The 18,325-nt window shown below is 45.9% G+C and overlaps 1 protein-coding gene across 9 annotated transcripts in view; it reads left to right on the plus strand.

The window, feature by feature from the left end:
* The first annotated feature begins 8,515 nt into the window (after nucleotides 1–8,515).
* IKBKB (inhibitor of nuclear factor kappa B kinase subunit beta) overlaps nucleotides 8,516–18,325 on the plus strand; it is a 62,354-nt gene continuing 52,544 nt past the window's right edge. For 2 of the 9 annotated variants that reach the window (XM_080658882.1, XM_080658883.1), the window contains exons 1-2: nucleotides 9,015–9,473; nucleotides 10,095–10,217. In XM_080658882.1, the coding sequence (XP_080515008.1) occupies nucleotides 10,113–10,217 (105 nt within the window). In that variant the 5' untranslated portion in view covers nucleotides 9,015–9,473; nucleotides 10,095–10,112. Of the gene's footprint in view, nucleotides 8,696–9,014; nucleotides 9,705–10,094; nucleotides 10,218–18,325 lie in introns of those variants that run through there. The other 7 variants (XM_080658887.1, XM_080658888.1, XM_080658884.1 and 4 more) reach the window with 5 other exon arrangements.

Raw genomic sequence — 18,325 nt, forward strand, 5'->3', positions numbered from 1 at the left:
TGTATGCAGAGAGGAAGGGCGGCTGAGAGCCTGGCTGACTTTCTCTGGAGGAAGGGGGAAGGAAGCCCCGACTGCACTGAACCCCAGTTCCGGGCGAAACCCCGTGGACCCAGGCTCATACAGGGGGAGTCTGGACTGTCAGGTAGAGAGAAAGGCACCCGGAGACTCGGAGACCTGGGGGAGCCCCGGCGGGCAGGGGTCTGGAGGCACACGGGCCAGTGTGCACAAAGACTGGGGAGGTTGCCACAGGCTTTCCCTAGCAGAAGGGAGTTGGAAGCTCCTGACTGCACTGAACCCCAGTTCTGACTGCACTGAACCCCAGTTCCAGGCGAGCCCCTGGGAACCCACGCTCTTGTGGGGAGAATCTGGACTCTCGGGAGGAGACTCGGGAGCTGGGGAAGGCAGAGGTCTGGAGGCGCGTGTGCAAGAGCAAGGCTGACAGGAAGCCAAGACTGTCTGCTCCGCCCTGAGACTCCACCCCATCCAAGCTGAGCACAGAGGCTTTTTGCAATTTGGCAAGTCTAATCCTATAAGGCTGTCTCCAGCACCAAACTTCTCCCAGCGTAGACACAGCTGATCCTCACAGCCAACTGACCTGGAGGTCAATTCCTCCCAGTGATACCAACAACAATCAAGACTTAACTACAACAAGGCTGTACACACAGTCCACAAAGGGGTGCACCAAGAGTATCCACCTCAGGTTAACTGGGGAGGCCGACCCACTGGGCCATATAGGAAACCTAGCACACAAAGCCACCCTACCAACTCAGGGAAGCAGTGAAAATGTGGCGACAAAGAAACAGATCACAAACGAAAGAAATGGAGGAAAACAAACGACTGGATATAGAATTCAAAACCACGGTTATAAGGCTTTTCAAGAATATCCTAGAAAAGGCCGATAAATATAATGAGACCCTTGAAGATATGAAAAAGGACCAACTAGCCGAAGCCGGTTTGGCTCAGTGGATAGAGCGTTGGCCTGCGGACTGAAGGGTCCCGGGTTCGATTCCGGTCAAGGGCACGTACCTTGGTTGCGGGCACATCCCCAGTAGGGGGTGTGCAGGAGGCAGCTGATCGATGTTTCTCTCTCATCGATGTTTCTAGCTCTCTGTCCCTCTCCTCTCTCTTCCTCTCTGTAAAAAATTAATAAAAAATATATTTAAAAAAAAAAAAAAGAAAAAGGACCAACTAGAAATTAAACATACATTGACTGAAATAAAAAATATTATACAGAGACCCAACAACAGACTAGAGGAACACAAGAATCAAGTCAAAGAATTGAAATACAAAGAAGCAAAAAACACTCAACCGAAAAAGCAAAAAAAAAAAAAAAAAAAAAAAAAAAATCCAAAAAGTTGAAGATAGTGTCAGAAGCCTCTGGGACAACTTCAAGCGTACCAACATCAGAATTATGGGGGTGCCAGAAGAAGAGAGAGAGCAAGATACTGAAAACCTACTTGAAGAAATAATGACTGAAAACTTCCCCCACCTGGTGAAAGAAATAGACTTACAAGTCCAGGAAGTGCACAGAACCCCAAACAAAAGGAATCCAAAGAGGACCACACCAAGACACATCATAATTAAAATGCCAGGAGCAAAAGACAAAGAGAGAATATTAAAAGCAGCAAGAGAAAAACAGTTAATTACCTACAAGGGAGCACCCATATGACTGTCAGCTGTTTTCTCAACAGAAACTATGCAGGCCAGACGGGAGTGGCAAGAAATTTTCAAAGTGATGAATAGCAAGAACCTACAACCAAGATTACTCTACCCAGCAAAGCTATTATTCAGAATTGAAGGGTAGATAAAGAGCTTCACAGATAAGAAAAAGCTAAAGGAGTTCATCACCACCAAACCAGTATTATATGAAATGCTGAAAGGTATTCTGTAAGAAGAGGAAGAAGAAGCAAAAGGTAAAGATAAAAATTATGAACAACAAATACATATCTATCAACAAGTGAACCTAAAAATCAAGTGAATTAAAAACCTGAGAACAGAATAATCTGGTGAATATAATAGAATCAGGGCATAGAAAGGGAGTGGACTGTTAATTCTCAGGGGGAAATGGGTATGGGGAGGTTTAGGAAGAGACTGGACAAAAATCATACACCTATGGATGAGGACAGTGCGGGGGAGGTAAGGGCAGAAGGTGGGTGGGAACCAGGTGGAGGGGAGCAATGGGGGGAAAAAGGAGAAACAATTGTAATAATCTGAATAAAGATTTATTTTAAAAAAAAAAAAAAGAAAGAAACTCAAGAGAAAAGTGTAAGATGATCCTGGAACATCTTGTTGTACCAGAACTTAAGGAAGTACTCAAAGAATCATGGGGACATGCCAAAAGGACTCAGGCGTGAGCTTGCAGTGACTTTCACTGAAACAATTTGAGCATCAAAATAAAAAAAATAACAGCATTGGATTTAACTCATTGAATAAAATAAGAATTAAGAGTTTATATTAATATAACAAACATATAAAATAGCAGAGAAGGGAAAGTTATTCTTTATAATTTATTTTATTGATTGATTTTAGAGAGAGAGGTTGGAGGGAGAGAGAGAGAGAGAGAGAGATTTGTTGTTCCACTTACCTATGCATTTATTGGTTGATTCCTATATGTGACCTAACCGGGGGTCAAACCTTCAACCTTGGTGTAGCAGGATGACACTCTAACCAGCTGAGCCAGGGCAGGGAAGTTATTCTTTACAGAAGAATACCAGCTGAAAAAACCACTTCTTTACAGTAAAATACCAATTATAAGAAATGATAGAGTTAGAAAATCATCAGTGGATAAAAAGTGGCTAAAAGTTTGATGAGGAACTGGTTGTTTATACAATTACAAAGGGAACATAGTTATTTTACAAGGGGAGAAATCTGGCAGACATCACCTTAACCAAGGGATCAACGTTAATGGCATCAGGAATGGGTAAGAGAAAATGAACATGTGCCTCCTGAGATGATGTGCTGAGAAAGATACAACATCCCGTCAGACAAACTGAGGTACATATTGAGGTACATTCCACAAAACAACTGGCGTGTGCTCTTTAAAAATGTCAAGGTCAAGGAAGACAAAGAAAGGCTGAGGAATTTTTCTAGATTAAAGGAGACTAAGGAGACAGGACAATTAAGTGCAGTACAGTATGTGATGCTGGATTGGGTCCTGGACTGGGGAAATAGCTATAAAGGATAGTGCTGGAACAACTTTAAGTGTGGACTGTGAGTCAGGTAATAGCTTTGTATCAATGTTAAATCTCCTGATTTTAATAATTGAAATGTAATAGAAAATCCTATTCTTAGTAAACGCACACTGTAGTAATGAGGGGTAGAGGGTACCTCTAAAGTTTCTAATGTACTCTAAAATGGTTCAGAAAAAATAATATGTAGATGGGTAGATAACAGAGAAAATGACCAAACAAAAGGGGTGAGCTAGAAATAATTAGTGAATCTGGGTCATAGGTGTACAAGAGTTCCTTATATTATTCTTGCAACTTTTCTGTAGGTTTGAAATTAATATTATCCGCTGGCATTGAAAGAGCTCCAAGATGGATTATGCAGTGACAAAGGGAAGGTGCAGAGCCATGCGCATATTATGTCACTTTAAAGCAATATCTCCTCTTTGCCCCTGCAAAGGACATACAGGAAATGGTTGACAATGTTGCCTCTGAAGGGACAGACTAGAAGAGAGACTTTTTAGTTTTCATTTTGTGTCATTCTTAACTGTTTGAATTTTTCCTCCCTTCTGGTCGAAGACATTCAATACATGTTCATTTACTTTCTACCTCCAATTAAAATTCAAATGCTCCTGCAAGGGTTCCCAGAGACAGGGGCATGAACTTGGAGACAGAGGCCCAGGAGAGAAAGGAGCTGGGTGTGATGCTCCCAGATACAGCCCCAACCCCTGAGGGCAGAAAGGGGTGGCTCAGAGATAGGGACCCAGTTTTGGTGATCTGGCAGCGCTAACAGTCACTCTGCAAAAAGGAGAAGTTGGGACTAGCAGGTAGGTGGGACAGACACTCCTGACAAGGGGAAGTGCTGAGAGCAGCCTGGGCTCAGGATGGATTTGGGTCTGACAGTTGAATTGCAACACAGCTCTGGGCCCTTAAGTGAAGTTCCCATCTCCGCTGGCTGTGTGGCCTTTCCCGCCCCTCCTCCCTCTAGACTGCGCACTGGCTTTTCCCCTTCCTCTCTGTTCCTCTTTCTTGGTATGGCCTCTGGAGGCTCATGATTAGCAGTCCTTCCCGCCTGGGCTAGCTCAGCCTCAGCCTGCGTTATTCTAGAAAAACTGACCTGGGAGGTCCCAGTCTGGTCATCTCTGGTCTCTGACTCCTCTGACGCCTCAGCATGAAAAATCCAGCCCAGCCCAGCCCAGCAGTCTGGCCACACCTTTGGCATTCTCTAGAAATGCTGGCTAAGAAGTTAAATTAGAATGAGCCAAGCTACAAAACTATAGTGACTGTGGGTCAGTGGTTGCCAGGGGCTGCAGGTTCGGGATTTGGGGGAGAAAGGAGGAAGCCGGGAAGGACTGTGTCAGAAGGTGGGGGAAGGGGGTTGATGACAAGGGGACTAACTGGAGGGCATCTTTTGGAGTGATACAACCTATATGCAATTGTAAAATAACTCATTAAACTGTACATTTGGAATTGGTAAATTTTATTTTGTGTAAGTTACACCTCTATAAACCTGATTTTTAAAAAACGACCAAAATGAAGTGGAGACATTACCTATGAATGTAAACCATCTGACATCCTCCGGGAATAAAATGAGTAGGGGTCTACAGTTTTTCCCAAAAATCTCCCCTCCCATTTTGCCATATTTTGCCCACTTTTTGGACCACCCACTCAGTCAGTGTCAACTGACTCAGATGGGCAGTTTATAGCAGTATAGAAGTAGCAGAGAAGAAAAACATAGTTATCTAGGAACAAAACTAGTCTGATGCTTTTTTCTAAAAAGGGAGGCATACATAATTCATATCAAATCGCTATGGGTCCCTTCCTACCGAGAGTGGTGGCTGGGCAGGGACAGAGGAAGAAATTAGACAGCATAGAGAGCCTGTTCAGCTCAGAGCTTGCTTACACAAAGGGGATGCCCTAAAGGGGTCACAGAGCCAGAAGGAGGTCACTCAGCCTGAGAAGAGCAGAGTAAGAGCGGTGGGAGGGGCCATCAGCAGGAAAATGGGTCTCAGCCTAAGGCACTGGGAATCAGAATGGGAGTTAGACTGCTGTGCTGGCCATCTCAGAGCCCCTGGCTGCAGGGTCCTACTGTGCAGCCATAACAATAATGATATCAATAACAATTATTATTATTATGTTGTGGCCTGCACACATGTAGGTGATGCATGGACACTGGGGGATAGAATAGGCAGACAGGAAGCTACCAGTAGTGGGAGGGGCAACTAATAAACAATAAACTAACATTATATTAAAATTAGTGAGGGCCTCTTTTCAGAGCTGCCATTAAGGTGCTCGGTAGCTTCCAAGGGAAGGTATGGCCGCTTTGGGGTGAGGCCCTCTCTTCATCCAGCAACTAGCACCAGGCCTGGTAGCCACCAGCCCAGCACTCGCCTGTATCAGGGCATTCATCTTTGAAGCAGTTTGTATCTTCTGGTCCTCAAACGGCAGGACAATGAGGTGACAGTCACAGATGGTAAGATCAATGCCCTCATTACAGCAGCTGGTGTGAATGTTGAACCTTTCTGCCCAGGGTTGTTGCAAACGCCCGCCCTGGTCATCATCAACATTGGGAGCCTCGTCTACAACTTAAGGGCTGGCGGCCCTGCCAGCACGAGACCCTGCCCCCTCCATATACTGAGGCCCCTCAGTGGGGGAGAAGAGAGTGGAAGCAAAGAAAGAAGACTCTGAGGGGTTCGATGATGACAAGGGCTTTGGTCTTTTTAACTAAATCTTTTTGGTAACATGTTCAATAAAAAACTGAACTCTTTAAAAAAAATTAGTAATAAGTGCCCTGAAGGACTAGAATAGAGTGTGGTGACAAAATAGCAGTTGTGGTGGAGAGGAGGACCTATTTAGAAAGGACGGTTAAGAAACATACCACCCACCTTTTACATCAAATTCCTGGAAACATGGAAGTTCACTGTAAGGAGGTAGGGTTTGAGCCCACTTCACTGGAGTCACAAAGGACTCAGCTGAGTTCTGTATTATTGCAATTAAAAAATAATAGCATAATAACTACTATTCAAAGAGGGCTTAATAAGTATGAGGCTCTGTACTAGGCACTTTATATATATAATCTCACTTAAACCATATAACCACGAGGAATGGGTTTTATTAGCTCCCATTCTACAGACAAAAAAACTGACACTCAGTAAGGTTCAGTAAATTGAGTTCACAAAGCCAAGAAAATGCAGAGCCGGGATTAGAACCCACATCTCTCAGACTCCAGAGACGACATATAACCAAAAGCTAAAGAGTCCAGTTATCACCAATCTTTACATTGGCCAATCCACTCAGGACATTTTTATTGAGCGCCTATGATACACCAGGCGCTGGGAGCCCAGCAGTGAACAAGAACTCTGCTACCGTGGAACAAAAGTAGCAGCTCAAAACTGAGGTGAGTGGAGAAATGTACCGGCCAGTGTATAAACATATAAACCTAGTCCATATCCACGGTCTCCCTGCCACCACCACCAAGGAAGGGTGTGTGTGTGTGTGTGTGTGTGTGTGTGTGTGTGTGTGTGTGTGGTGGGGGGGGGGCAGCTGCCCTTTAGTAACTTCTTCCTCTTTAATTTGAATTTACTGGAATAAAACCATGTGTATGTAAACACAAAGGAAGAGTTCAAGCTATCATTCCTCCCCCAATCTATCATTGCTCCAGGGAGGGTGACTCAGGGGCCCAAATCCTCAGCTTTCAGTGTTTCACCCAAGGTTTGAGGCATGATGGCCTGGCTGACCCTCTAAAAGTTTCCTGATTCCTCTAAAGTTTCACCATTGGTCCAGGTCTCCTTCACAGAGACTTTTCTCCCTTCCTCTTTTGCAGCCAGCGATGCGCTGAGCCCTGAAGGGTCTGGACCAAAGTTTATTCTCACCATAAGCCTCCGCAAGCCCACCCCCACGTCCCTAGAAGAAAGGAGGATTTCTTCAGCTCTTCCAACTTATAGGAGTTTTCCAACGTTTATGGCAGAAGGATTTTCATTTGTTGAAGGAGCAGTTTGACTTGCAAAGTCTTCTCCCTGCAGGGGTGGGATAAAGGAAACTCGGGAGGATCATGAAAAAGTTGCTGAAGTCGCTGAACCAGAGCTGACTCTGGGGGCTGGGGGATGAAGAAATCCTCCCTATCACGAGTGGTTTGTTTTATTGCCTTTCTGTCTTTTAAGCTGGCTTCTCCTATTATGACTCATTTCAGAAAACAATCCTCTCCTCCCTCCCAGGAGCTCAGTGCCGCTTTGCCTGGATGCTATCAGTGAGAGAGCAGTTTTCTCAAATGATGGCACAAACAAAGACTAAGAGGAGAGATATCTTTGACTTACTCTGGGAAGAAGATTATATTTTAAAAAGAACCGCTTAGAAACCATATCTTTATCACAAATACCATGCTGCCTCTGTGGTAGAACTAATTAGCACAGGGTTTTTATTGCCTGGTCCTTATCTGGAATTCTTTGATGGCCCTCTGTGAGTCTTATGGCCCCAGTAAGGTTCCAGGTGTCTCTGATGAGAGTTACATTGCTTGAATTCCTTGGGACGGAGGTGCCCAGGGCTGTGTGAGGCACTCTGGTGCTCAGTATTTCTTGATTATCCACTAGTCACTGCTAAATAGCATTCACTGCCTCAAAACAGGAAGAAAAAGAGGTACTATTCTGCCCACATTTCTAGAGCAGTATAGAGACCAGATATAGACAGTGGACATGTGTTATCTGGAGGGAAAACAGGGCGTAAGCTGATAAATATCTGGGACATGATGAAACCCAGAAGCACCTTCCTGGGCCGTCATTAATTAAAAAAAAAATCTAGTAATATATGACTTATCGGAGAGATTTATGTTCTGTTGAAAATCAAGTTATTTTGAGCTGAGCAATGAGAACTCCTAAATTACAGTGGTGCAGAGTACACCTTCAGCTTATCCGTTATCAGCGGATGTCTCTCTAAGTTTCAGGGACAGTGATTTTCAGAGGTGACAGGATGTCATACAGGAAGTAGACTCTATAGAGGGCCTAGCTCCTGTACATATAGGAGCTCAATAAATGTTTTATTTTTAAAAACTTATTTATTAAACAAACACTTATATTGCTTTACAACTACTTACTCATGCTCCTTTCTCTTCCTGCTTTGAGTGTTCTACGTATTTAGCAGAGACCGAAGGGCAAATTGAGAAATTCTGAGCAGCCCAGAGTGCCTGGTGTGCCTGGGCACTGCTGACCCCTCTGTTTGGGTTGACATCGTTCCTAAGAATTAACTAACTTCAGCCTCTGGACTCTGTTCAGGCCGGAGTGTCCTCTACCTTGACCTCATCTCTCCCTCACAACAACCCTGCTGGCGCCTGCTTTTCTGACTTGTGTGCCCTCCTATCTATCTTCCTGCTGCTCTTGGGCTGAAGCAGATGACACGGCTGATCTTTGTTGCTGATGTTTCAAGTGCTTTTGACTTATAAAAAGGACAACTGCATGCAATTCAACCTAATACTGCCTACATTTTAAAGAAGAGAAATGGATGCTTGCACTGGTTAAGTAATTGGTCCTGGATCCTCCAAGGTAGTCAGTCAACAGCAGTAGCTGCTGCGAAATTCAGTTGACCTTCTGAACTTCTCAGTATGGTACTACGAACCAAATATTAAGATTTTTTTTCCCACTTAAAAAAAGTTTTTTTTAAAGAGGGAAATGCGGGCTGTCACTTTTAAGGAGTAGGCTGTGATTTATCATTCTTGATAAGGAGCCAAAGAACCTCCAGACCAGGGGAGCGCAGCAGGAGCCCAGCAGGCCGGCGGCAATTCTTGTAAACTGGCCCTAAATCAATGCCGCGGGGGCGCGGGAAATTCCACCTGGTGAAAAGTCTGGGAAGCGGGGCCAAGCTCACTCAGGAGGGCAGGGGTGAGGAAATCCCCATCAACCTTGTCCTTGAAACCGCTTCAGTTCGAAGTCACTTGTCTAATGAGAACTCTGGCATTTTAGGGCTTGTGTTAGCGCCGTTCTCTCTCTCCGGGAGCACAGCCTGTACAATCTGGGTTAAAATTGTCTAGAAGCCACACGCATCTATCCCGGAGCCACCGGAGCGCGAGGCCCCTAGGGTACCGCCCGGGTGGCGCAGCCGCCTGCGGGCACCAGCGGTGGCCGGGCCAGAGCCCCCTGCGGCCCCTTTAAGGGCGGGCGGCGACCCACGTGATCCGTGACGCCAGAGCAGGAAGTGTTTGAGGAAGTGGCGCTCGGCGGGCCGATGTAAATTCCCACATTTTAATGTCTTCGGGGTGGTACCAGAGCCCCCAGTTTTTCCGCCCCAGCCCCCGCAGCCCCCGCCCCGTGTCCCCGCCGACAGGTGAGTCCTCGGGCGGGCGTGGGCCGCGGGGTGCTGGGGCCCCGTGACACCTGCCGACCCTTGGTCCCCTCTGCTCTGCTTGCACCTCCCGCCTCACTTGAGGCCCCTGAAGAAACTTGTGTGGAGTTTAAAAGTCGGGGTTCCGGGCGTGGAAGCCTGTCTCTGGTGCAGTTGGAGTTGGGAAGCCCGGAGAACAGCCCTTGCCGGGCGGTTCCAGGTGGCTGCTTCCAGGTGGGTGGCTGTGGGACTGTGTGAAGACTCACGTGACCGTGGGGAAACCCAGATTCTGCCCCTGCCACCTGGGGCCGAAGGGCAGGGCAGGGCGCCCCTCGCTGAAGTCCAGGCTGGGGATCCCTTTTGGAGGTCATCGTCTCCTTTGCATGACTTGCCTCCCTGCTTGCTGACCCCTCAGCTGAGGTGCGGGTGGGGGAAAGTGAGAAAGACAAAACTTTGTTACCCAAACCAAAATGCACACCAAACTTTCATACAGATTGAAAACCAGCTCAGTTTTTTCTTCTCTTACATTGAAAGGCTATGGTTATCTCTTACCTTCTCCATTTCCTTGAGTTCCATTTTTTTCTGAACCATAACCTTTTGTCCCCCACCCCAAATTGCTTACAGAGTTAGCACGGCATCAGTATGAGCTGGTCACCTTCCCTGCCAACCCAGACATGTGGGGCCTGGGAAATGAAAGAACGACTTGGGACAGGGGGATTTGGAAACGTCATCCGATGGCACAATCAGGTAGGGGTTCTGTGCAGCCGGGAAGGGCCATGGGCAGGCAGGGGTGGGGGCTGTGGAAGACAGGCCCCCCTCTCACTGCCTGTACCCCACAGTGTGCCAGGTGGGTGAATGCTGCTCACCTTTGCCGTGGGCTTCTTGGGAGAGAGTGAGAAAGGGGGCCTGAGAAAGGGGGTTTCAGGACCGCTAAGCTGACTCTAGGTTAGTGGTCTCCAAGCTTACTGACTATGCCACCTAAATAAATAGTAAAAAAATTTTAAGCTTTCAGCCTCAATTATGTTTTAAACTATATATCTGTGCTAACAGACTATCATGTATTAAATATATTTTGTTCTAATAAAACATACAAATAGAAAAATGTAAAAGATGAGAATAATGAAATATTTTTAAGTGTCTTATCAGTGTTTCCAGTACTTCACAGCACAGCATACGCAGAGGCTCACGAAAGTGAGAATTATTGTTAAGGATCTTGGGATGAAAATCCATATTTCAAATAATTTTTATAATTTTGAATTATTTGGACTGATTTCTTTTTAGATCTGATTAAAATTCATTGTTTTTGCTCCTTATACGTCTGACCTGAGTTTCCCACACTTAGAAGTGTTAGTTCTTTCATTTTTCTATTCGCTTGTGCAGGTGTTACACTACTGAAATTCTCTGTAGGATCCTTTTTAAGCCCCTCAACCATTTTATGAGAGTTATTAAAAATTAAAGAATACAACTCGTAATTATAACTAAGCGGAGCACATGTAACCTGCAACTTTCCCCCTTAGGCCCCTGTCCACCCCTGCCTGTGAAATGCCCTTCTCCCCAGGACGCCTCGAGTACCAGAAGTGGCAGATGACCTTTTGACAAAGGTCTGAGGAGAGTGCCAGATAGTTAATATCAGAAAAGCTTAATTTCATTTTTATTCTTTTTGGAATCCAGTTTTGGGTAACCCCTGCAGTGCATATACCCAATTTGGAGACCACTGCTCTAGGGAACTCTCACTCACCAAAAAGCTAAATTAGCTTCTTGATCCAAAATTTAGACATAGCGAAGCCCTTGAAGGCACCTGCTGTTTAGTCAAGGGCTGCTGAACACTTTTTAAAAAATCTTCACCCAAGGATATTTTTTCCAATGATTTCTAGAGAGAGAGTGGAAGGGAGGGAGGAGGGGGAGAGAGAGAGAAACATCAAGGTGAGAGAGACACATTGATTGGTTGCCTCCCGCATGCACCCCTACCTGGGCTGGGGAACCTGCAACCAAGGTTTGTGCCTTTAACCAGGAATCGAACCCTTCAGTCCACTGGCTGACGCTCCCAGGGGTGGGCAAACTTTTTGACTCGAGGGCCACAATGGGTTCTTAAACTGGACCGGAGGGCCGGAACAAAAGCATGGATGGAGTGTTTGTGTGAACTAATATAAATTCAAAGTAAAGGAGCGGAGGGGAGAGCAAGAGAACCCTCTGCTCTTTCGGCTCCGCGGGCCGGATAGAACAGCCGAACGGGCCGGATCCGGCCCGCGGGCCGTAGTTTGCCCACGGCTGCTAACCACTGAGAAAAACTGGCCAGACCATGAGCACCCTTTTGGACTGAAGGGATGGCAAATTGCATACCACTTGCCAGGAGCCTGGCTGCAGCAAGTAGGGAGAGTCGAGTCTGCTGGCTAGACAGTAACATTCTTATACCCAACTGGTAAACCAGGGTTCTAGCAAAGCTTACCCCTGGCTGAGGGGGCCTCAGTAACACCACTGGCTCAAATTTATTCTGGTCAGAGTGTAGCCAGGGGTCTAGCATTACAGCAGAAGAACCTGCTCATTCTATAGCACCGTGTACCTGGCCTGGGCTGCCTTTAGACATGCTAGGGCTTTTAGAGTCTTGACTATGGCAAACATCTTGCTGCAGCTGAACTAGAGACATCTTGGTTCCCTTCAAAAGAGTTTTGTCCAAATGTACCACTTGTCTGTTATCTCCAGCTCAAAATGCCCTCCATCTGCTCCCTGGGTTTGGAAAGCTATTGTGAGATTAAATTTTCTTTCTGGCTTCATATATATGGGCCTAAGAATGTGTGTGTGTGTGTGTGTGTGTGTGTGTGTGTGTGTGTGTATTACTCTTCTAGAATAACTATTTTCAAGTTCCTTCCCTTGTTAAAAAAACACACACCTTAACTTGTTTTTTCTTTTAAAAAGCCAACAGCCAAACTCCTCCTCATCCTGCTGTTTGAGGCCCCTCCGCAGTCTGGCCTCCCTCTGTCTTTCTAGCATTACAGGCCTTTGTTGGTTTCCAACAGGTTTGTCAGCTGAGCCCCTTCTGGGACGTCTCCCTCTCCCGGACAGCTTTATATAAATTCTACCCAATCCTCCAGGGCCAGCCCTAGACCATCTCCTCCATAAACCCATCATAGACTCCTTCATTCTGCGGGAATTTGAATTCCTTCAGCTCTACTCATTTGGCATGCTTCATATAATGCCTTTTTGTCTGTGCGTAGGAGTTTGTCTTTGAAGGCTCTAAGTTCCTGGTCAGCCAGGGCTCTTTGTGGCTTTGGGTTTCTTTCACTTCCCCATTCCAACTATCTTTATGTTATATATGTGTCAGGTACACAAAATCATTCATTCAGTCTGTCCACAGATAGTGTCTATTATGGATACAATGGTGATTAAAACCCGTTTGGTTTTTGATAAAGACCTTTTTGGAAACGAGAACAAACCATTAATCAAAAATTATAAGTGTAAGCGCCCAACTATGATAATTATATCATGGGACAGGGGCCCTGTGCAGTGAGTCCTTATACTAGGTATCAGGGAAGACTTTCCCAAGGAAGTGGCACCCAGCAGAGACCTGAGGGGTTGACGAAGTTATTTGGGTCGAGAATGTGGGAAGAGAGTTCCAGGCAGAGGGAGCAGTCTGTTCAGAGCCCCTGTGGAGGGGTGGGTCATGGCAAGTAGGTGGGACTTAAAGGCCAGCGTGACTAGAAAGAAGGATGACATAGAAACAGGTGCCGGGGAGGCTGAAGTGCAGAAGGTGAGAGTCAGACACCGCTGAGGAGGTTTTGCTGTGATTCAAAAAGCAACAGGAAGCTGTTGAAGGTGGTCCACTCTGACTGCAGGGACAGGTTGGAAGGGGCCCACGCAGTGGTGTGCTGGGAAATCAGCTGTCCAAAAAAAAGCCCTGATTTCTGCAGGGTAACTAGTCCCATCATGGCTTATTTCAAGCCACTGACAGTTTGACAACCAGTTCTCACTGAATTCCTAAATATTTAGCAATCAGCTCTGAGGAACTGGTACCAGGACCCCACTGGCTCTACTCTGTCATGTGGGGATACCAGTTATGAGGTTTTTTGAGTAGTCCAGATGAGAGATTGGACAGGGCTGATGGTGGTGGAGATGGAGAGAAGGGGGCAGATTTAAGATCTATTTTAGGAGTAAAATTGATAAGACTTGGTGGTGGAATAGAAAGTGGAGGGGCTGAGGGAGTGGGAGGTGTTGAGTGTTCACAAATTCTTAGTGATTGCTTGCTTTTGAGCCTGGCTCAGTCCAGGAACTTCTACACCATCCTCCTGGGTTCTTCCTCAGTTGGAGAAATCTGTAGAGCTGCTTTAGGTGCTTGGGGCGGGAGGAGGAGGGTGTGCGGTTCTTGAATCAATGTTTAGGATCAGAACATGAGCATGTGTTGTCTGCTGGATACCCCTCTGTTCAGGACCTCTTAAAGAATTCAGCTGGGCTAGGGTAGTGTCGATTTGCTTAACTATAGTCAAGTATAATTATTATACTTAACATAATCATGCACATTTTCCTAATACTCTGTGTGCTTTATCTTGTCTACAAAAGAGAGACTATTATTTTTTTTTTAGCACGAGACTGCATAAAAAAACTTAAGCATTGGTATCCTCAGTCAGATAAGTGATGCCTAATAATAGACCCATCATTTATTGAGAACCAACTACATGCCAGCATTGGGCAAGGTATTTTATTTTATTTTAGGTTTTTAAAATATATTTTTATTAATTTCAGAGGGGAACGGAGAGAGATAGAAACATCAACCATGAGCGAGAATCATTGATTGGCTGCCTCCTACATGCCCCCTCCTGGGGACTGAGCCCACAACCTTAGCATGTGCCCTGACCAGGAATCAAACTGACCTCCTATTTCATAGGTTGACGCTCAACCACTGAGTCACATTGGCAGGCCTGGGCTAGGTATTTTACATGCTTTATCTCCAGTCTGCACAGTAAACCTAGAAGGAAGTACTATTGTCTTTAATTCCATTTTATAGTGGAGAAAATGGAACTATAGCTGAGAGGCTAAGCCACTTACCCAAAGAGGCTAAGCTAGTAAGTGAAGGATTTGGAATCTGAACCTACAACTGTTTGAGTCCCAGCCTCATGCTTTCTCCACTGTGGCTGCTCTATGGTGGGGGAATCCAAGGTAGGGAAACCCCTAGGACATTACCAGTTCTCCACAATCAGTCTAAACCATTTCAAAGCACTAAGGGAGAAAGGGAGGACAAAATAGATGTCTTCCTCGTTTAACAAAGAACTATAAAAGATTATTTCCCAGTGAGGAAGGGCAGTGTAACAATGACCGCAGCCCTGTGTCCTTGAGGTTTTTTTTAATTCTCTTACCAAGCATGGGCCTTGACAATCCTTGCTGCCTTGGTACTCCCTTACATCTTCTGCCCAAGGGTCAGTACAGCCTAGATAGGCTGATAGTTTCAATAAGATCTTTGTTAAAAACAAAAGAAGAGGAAAAGGAGATGACCTGAGTGGCCTCAGCCTGCAGCACTGTGTGGGGAAAAAGGGGGAAAAAATACATGACTCATAGTCACACAACGTTGGGTTCAAATCCTGACTCTTACTGATAGCTTCATGACTTAGGGCCACAACTTCCTCTATGGATTTTTTTTTTTTTTAGTACATTTTATTTTCCCCATCACCATTTGTCTCCTCTATGCCCTCTTTACCCATGGATTTTGAGGATGCTAAGATATTGATCCCCTTGGCTCTGGGCCAGACATGGGCAGTTCTCTGGAAGCACCTGGAAAAGTCCTAGGATGCCATCCTATCTAATAAAAGAGTAATATACAGATTGACCATCACTCCAACACCCAAGATGGCTGCCCCCATGTGGTCAGAGATGGCTGCCCACATGTGGACACAAGATGGCCACCACAAGATGGCCAGCAGGGGAGGGCAGTTAGGAGGGACCAGGCCTGCAAGGGAGGGCAGTTGTGGGCGGTCAGGCCAGCAGGGGAGGGCAGTTGGGAGGGACCAGGCCTGCAAGGGAGGGCAGTTGGGGGCGATCAAGCCTGCAGGGGAGGGCAGTTAGGGGTGACCAGGCCAGCAGAGGAGGGAAGTTGGGGGTGACCGGGCCTGCAGGGGAGGGCAGTTGGGGGGGACCCAGGCCTGCAGGGGAGAGCAGTTGGAGGGGACCAAGCCTGCAGGGGAGGGCAGTTAGGGGTGACCAGGCCTGCAGGGGAGGGCAGTTAGGGGCAAACAGGCTGGCAGGGGAGCAGTTAGGCATCAATCAGGCTGGCAGGGGAGTGGTTAAGGGGTGATCAGGCTGGCAGGCAGAAGCGGTTAGGGGCAATCAGGAAGGCAGGCAGGCGAGCAGTTGGGAGCCAGCAGTCCTGGATTGTGAGAGGGATGTCCGACTGCCCGTTTAGGCCCGATCCTACCGGGATCGGGCCTAAACGGGCAGTCAGACATCCCTCGAGGGGTCCCAGATTGGAAAGGGTGCAGGCTGGGTTGAGGGACACCCCCCTGCCCCGTGCACGAATTTCATGCACCGAGCCTCTAGTATAAATATATTCTTTGTGTACTTTGATGTGAAAGGGTCTGTGTCTGGGGTCCCAAATGATGCTTGTGTGAGGATAAAATGAGATCATATATGCATTGCCTGTTATAAAGATAAAGATATAAAAGGTAAGTTATTATTAAATATCCCTTCTTTGAATTAGTACTGACTTTTACTTGTCCCCTCACTGGATAAGACTAAGCTCATTTCAGCTTATCTGTGTGTTTTGAAGTCTTAAAGACTTTAGTCAGTCAGTTCATTTAGAATTTATTGAGCACTGACCTCAGCTCCATCACAAATCTATCAAGGGAAAAAAGGACATGACCTTGTCCTTAATGTGCTTATGCTTTATTTGAGGAGGGAAAACGAATACTTAGGAATTTATCCAGTATATTGAAATTTAAGCACCCAGTTGTGTGGAAATGATACTGGCTACTATTGATCAAGAGTGTCGTGTGCCAGCTGGTCTAGGTGCTCCATCTATATTGTTTTCTTGAATGCTCAGAGGGGAGCTAAGGCTTCTTGAGGACATGGAACTTGAGCAGGATCTTGAAAGGAAGTAGACTGTCGATAGTCTGATGGGAGAAGACAGGGCACTTCAGATGGGTAGAGCAACATGTACAAAGGGCTAGAGAAAGGAAATGATACCAGTCATTTACTCAAGGCTCACTGTGTATCAGACACTCCATCTAATTTTAACTGCCAACACCGGAAGGGGTAGAGTCATCTCCATCTTGTGGCTTAAGATCCAGAAGCTTAAGAAATAGGCTCAATGCCACACATTTACCAGGTGAAGGATGAGGGAGTTCCACCCTGACCTACTTCACCCCTGAGCCCCGTGGGCGAGTGTGGAGGCTACTATGTCCATTGGGTGTTTACACTGAATGGAGTGGGTTGAAGTCAGAGCTCTCTCAGCATAGACTGTTCAACACTGTTGAGTCAGGGGTAAAGCTGCAGTCAGACCCTGGACCTTTTGACTGTCGGGCCTGGGTTCTGTCACTAGGATGTCTCAGGGCCCAGCTTTGCACCTCCTTTCTGAAACATTCATTTTAGAGGGCAGGGCCTGAGAAGGAATGAGAAGGTTATTACTAATTGCCCCCTTATACCATAATGGCCTGTTGGTGGCCATGGTAACAAGAGTCTGGGCTTTCTGTGCTAACTAAGGGTTGAATGTACTTTTTGGCTTCCTGTGAGTTTTCCCTGGTCATTAAAAGAAGGCTAACTTTGGGAAGCTGCGCCAGCTCCTATATAAACTTATCTTCCAGATTACTGCTGTGGCAACTTTTTTTTAAAAAAATATATTTTTTTATTGATTTCAGAGAGAGAGAGAGAGAGAGAGAGAGAAACATCATTGATGAGAGAGAATCACTGATCAGCTGCCTCCTGCACACTCCCTAGTGGGATCAAGCCTGCAATCCCGGCATGTGCCCTTTGCCGGAATCAAACCCACGACCCTAAGTCCACAGGCTGACGCTCTATCCACTGAGCCAAACCGGCTAGGGCTGCTGTGGCAACTTTTGATAGCTCTCAGAAGTCTGAGGATGTGTCTCCCCAACCTACCGCCTCCTGCCTTCTACACTTTATAATACACTCACATTTATACACACTTTTTATGTTTGCATGTACAAAAAGCAAAGAATCACAGAAACTCTTAGTGACCTTTGTAATGAACTTCATCCAACATAGATAACACTGTTGGCCCCTGTCTCCATTTCTCAAAATACAAACCAATTTTAAATTTTGTTCTAAATGAGGAGTCCACTTACTGAAAGTTGGATAGTGAGATGGTTCCGGGCCAATTCTAGGATTCCACAGAATAGAGCTGAAACTAGGGGGTTCCAGGCCAAATAAAGAAACCATCTGCAGCTGTTTGAGTTTCATGGCTGGTGAAGAACAAACTCCCCAGGCCTCAAAACTAGTATTCATAGTCTGTTTCTGTACTGTTTCATCGAATTTTGCTTTCTAGACCAGGTATATTTTAAGCAGCAGAAAGTCAGTGTTTGGGCTTGTAGTTCAAGTGAAATATTACTCAGAAAAACCGGAATGTTTTAGAATATTTCCAGAGGGCCACTGTGTAAAAATAGTTGGTGTGTCTGTAACTGTATGGGACATCCCCAGGCCTAGGAAGTTAGGATTTCCCCTGTAACCTTAGGACTAAACTGAATTGTCTACAAATAGAAAGTCAGTTTTGGTCTCTTTGCACAGTTTTCCCAGTGTTCATATTACTGTTTACTCTTTAGTTTGAGTTTGAATATTTAGGCCAATATAAAAATCTTCCATCTTTGATATTAATCTTTAAGTATCAAAATCTATTTCTGGATTCTGGGTTGGGCCAGGTG

This window comes from Plecotus auritus (assembly GCF_963455305.1).
Source record: "Plecotus auritus genome assembly, chromosome: 3".
Classification (NCBI taxonomy): Eukaryota; Metazoa; Chordata; class Mammalia; order Chiroptera; family Vespertilionidae; genus Plecotus; species Plecotus auritus.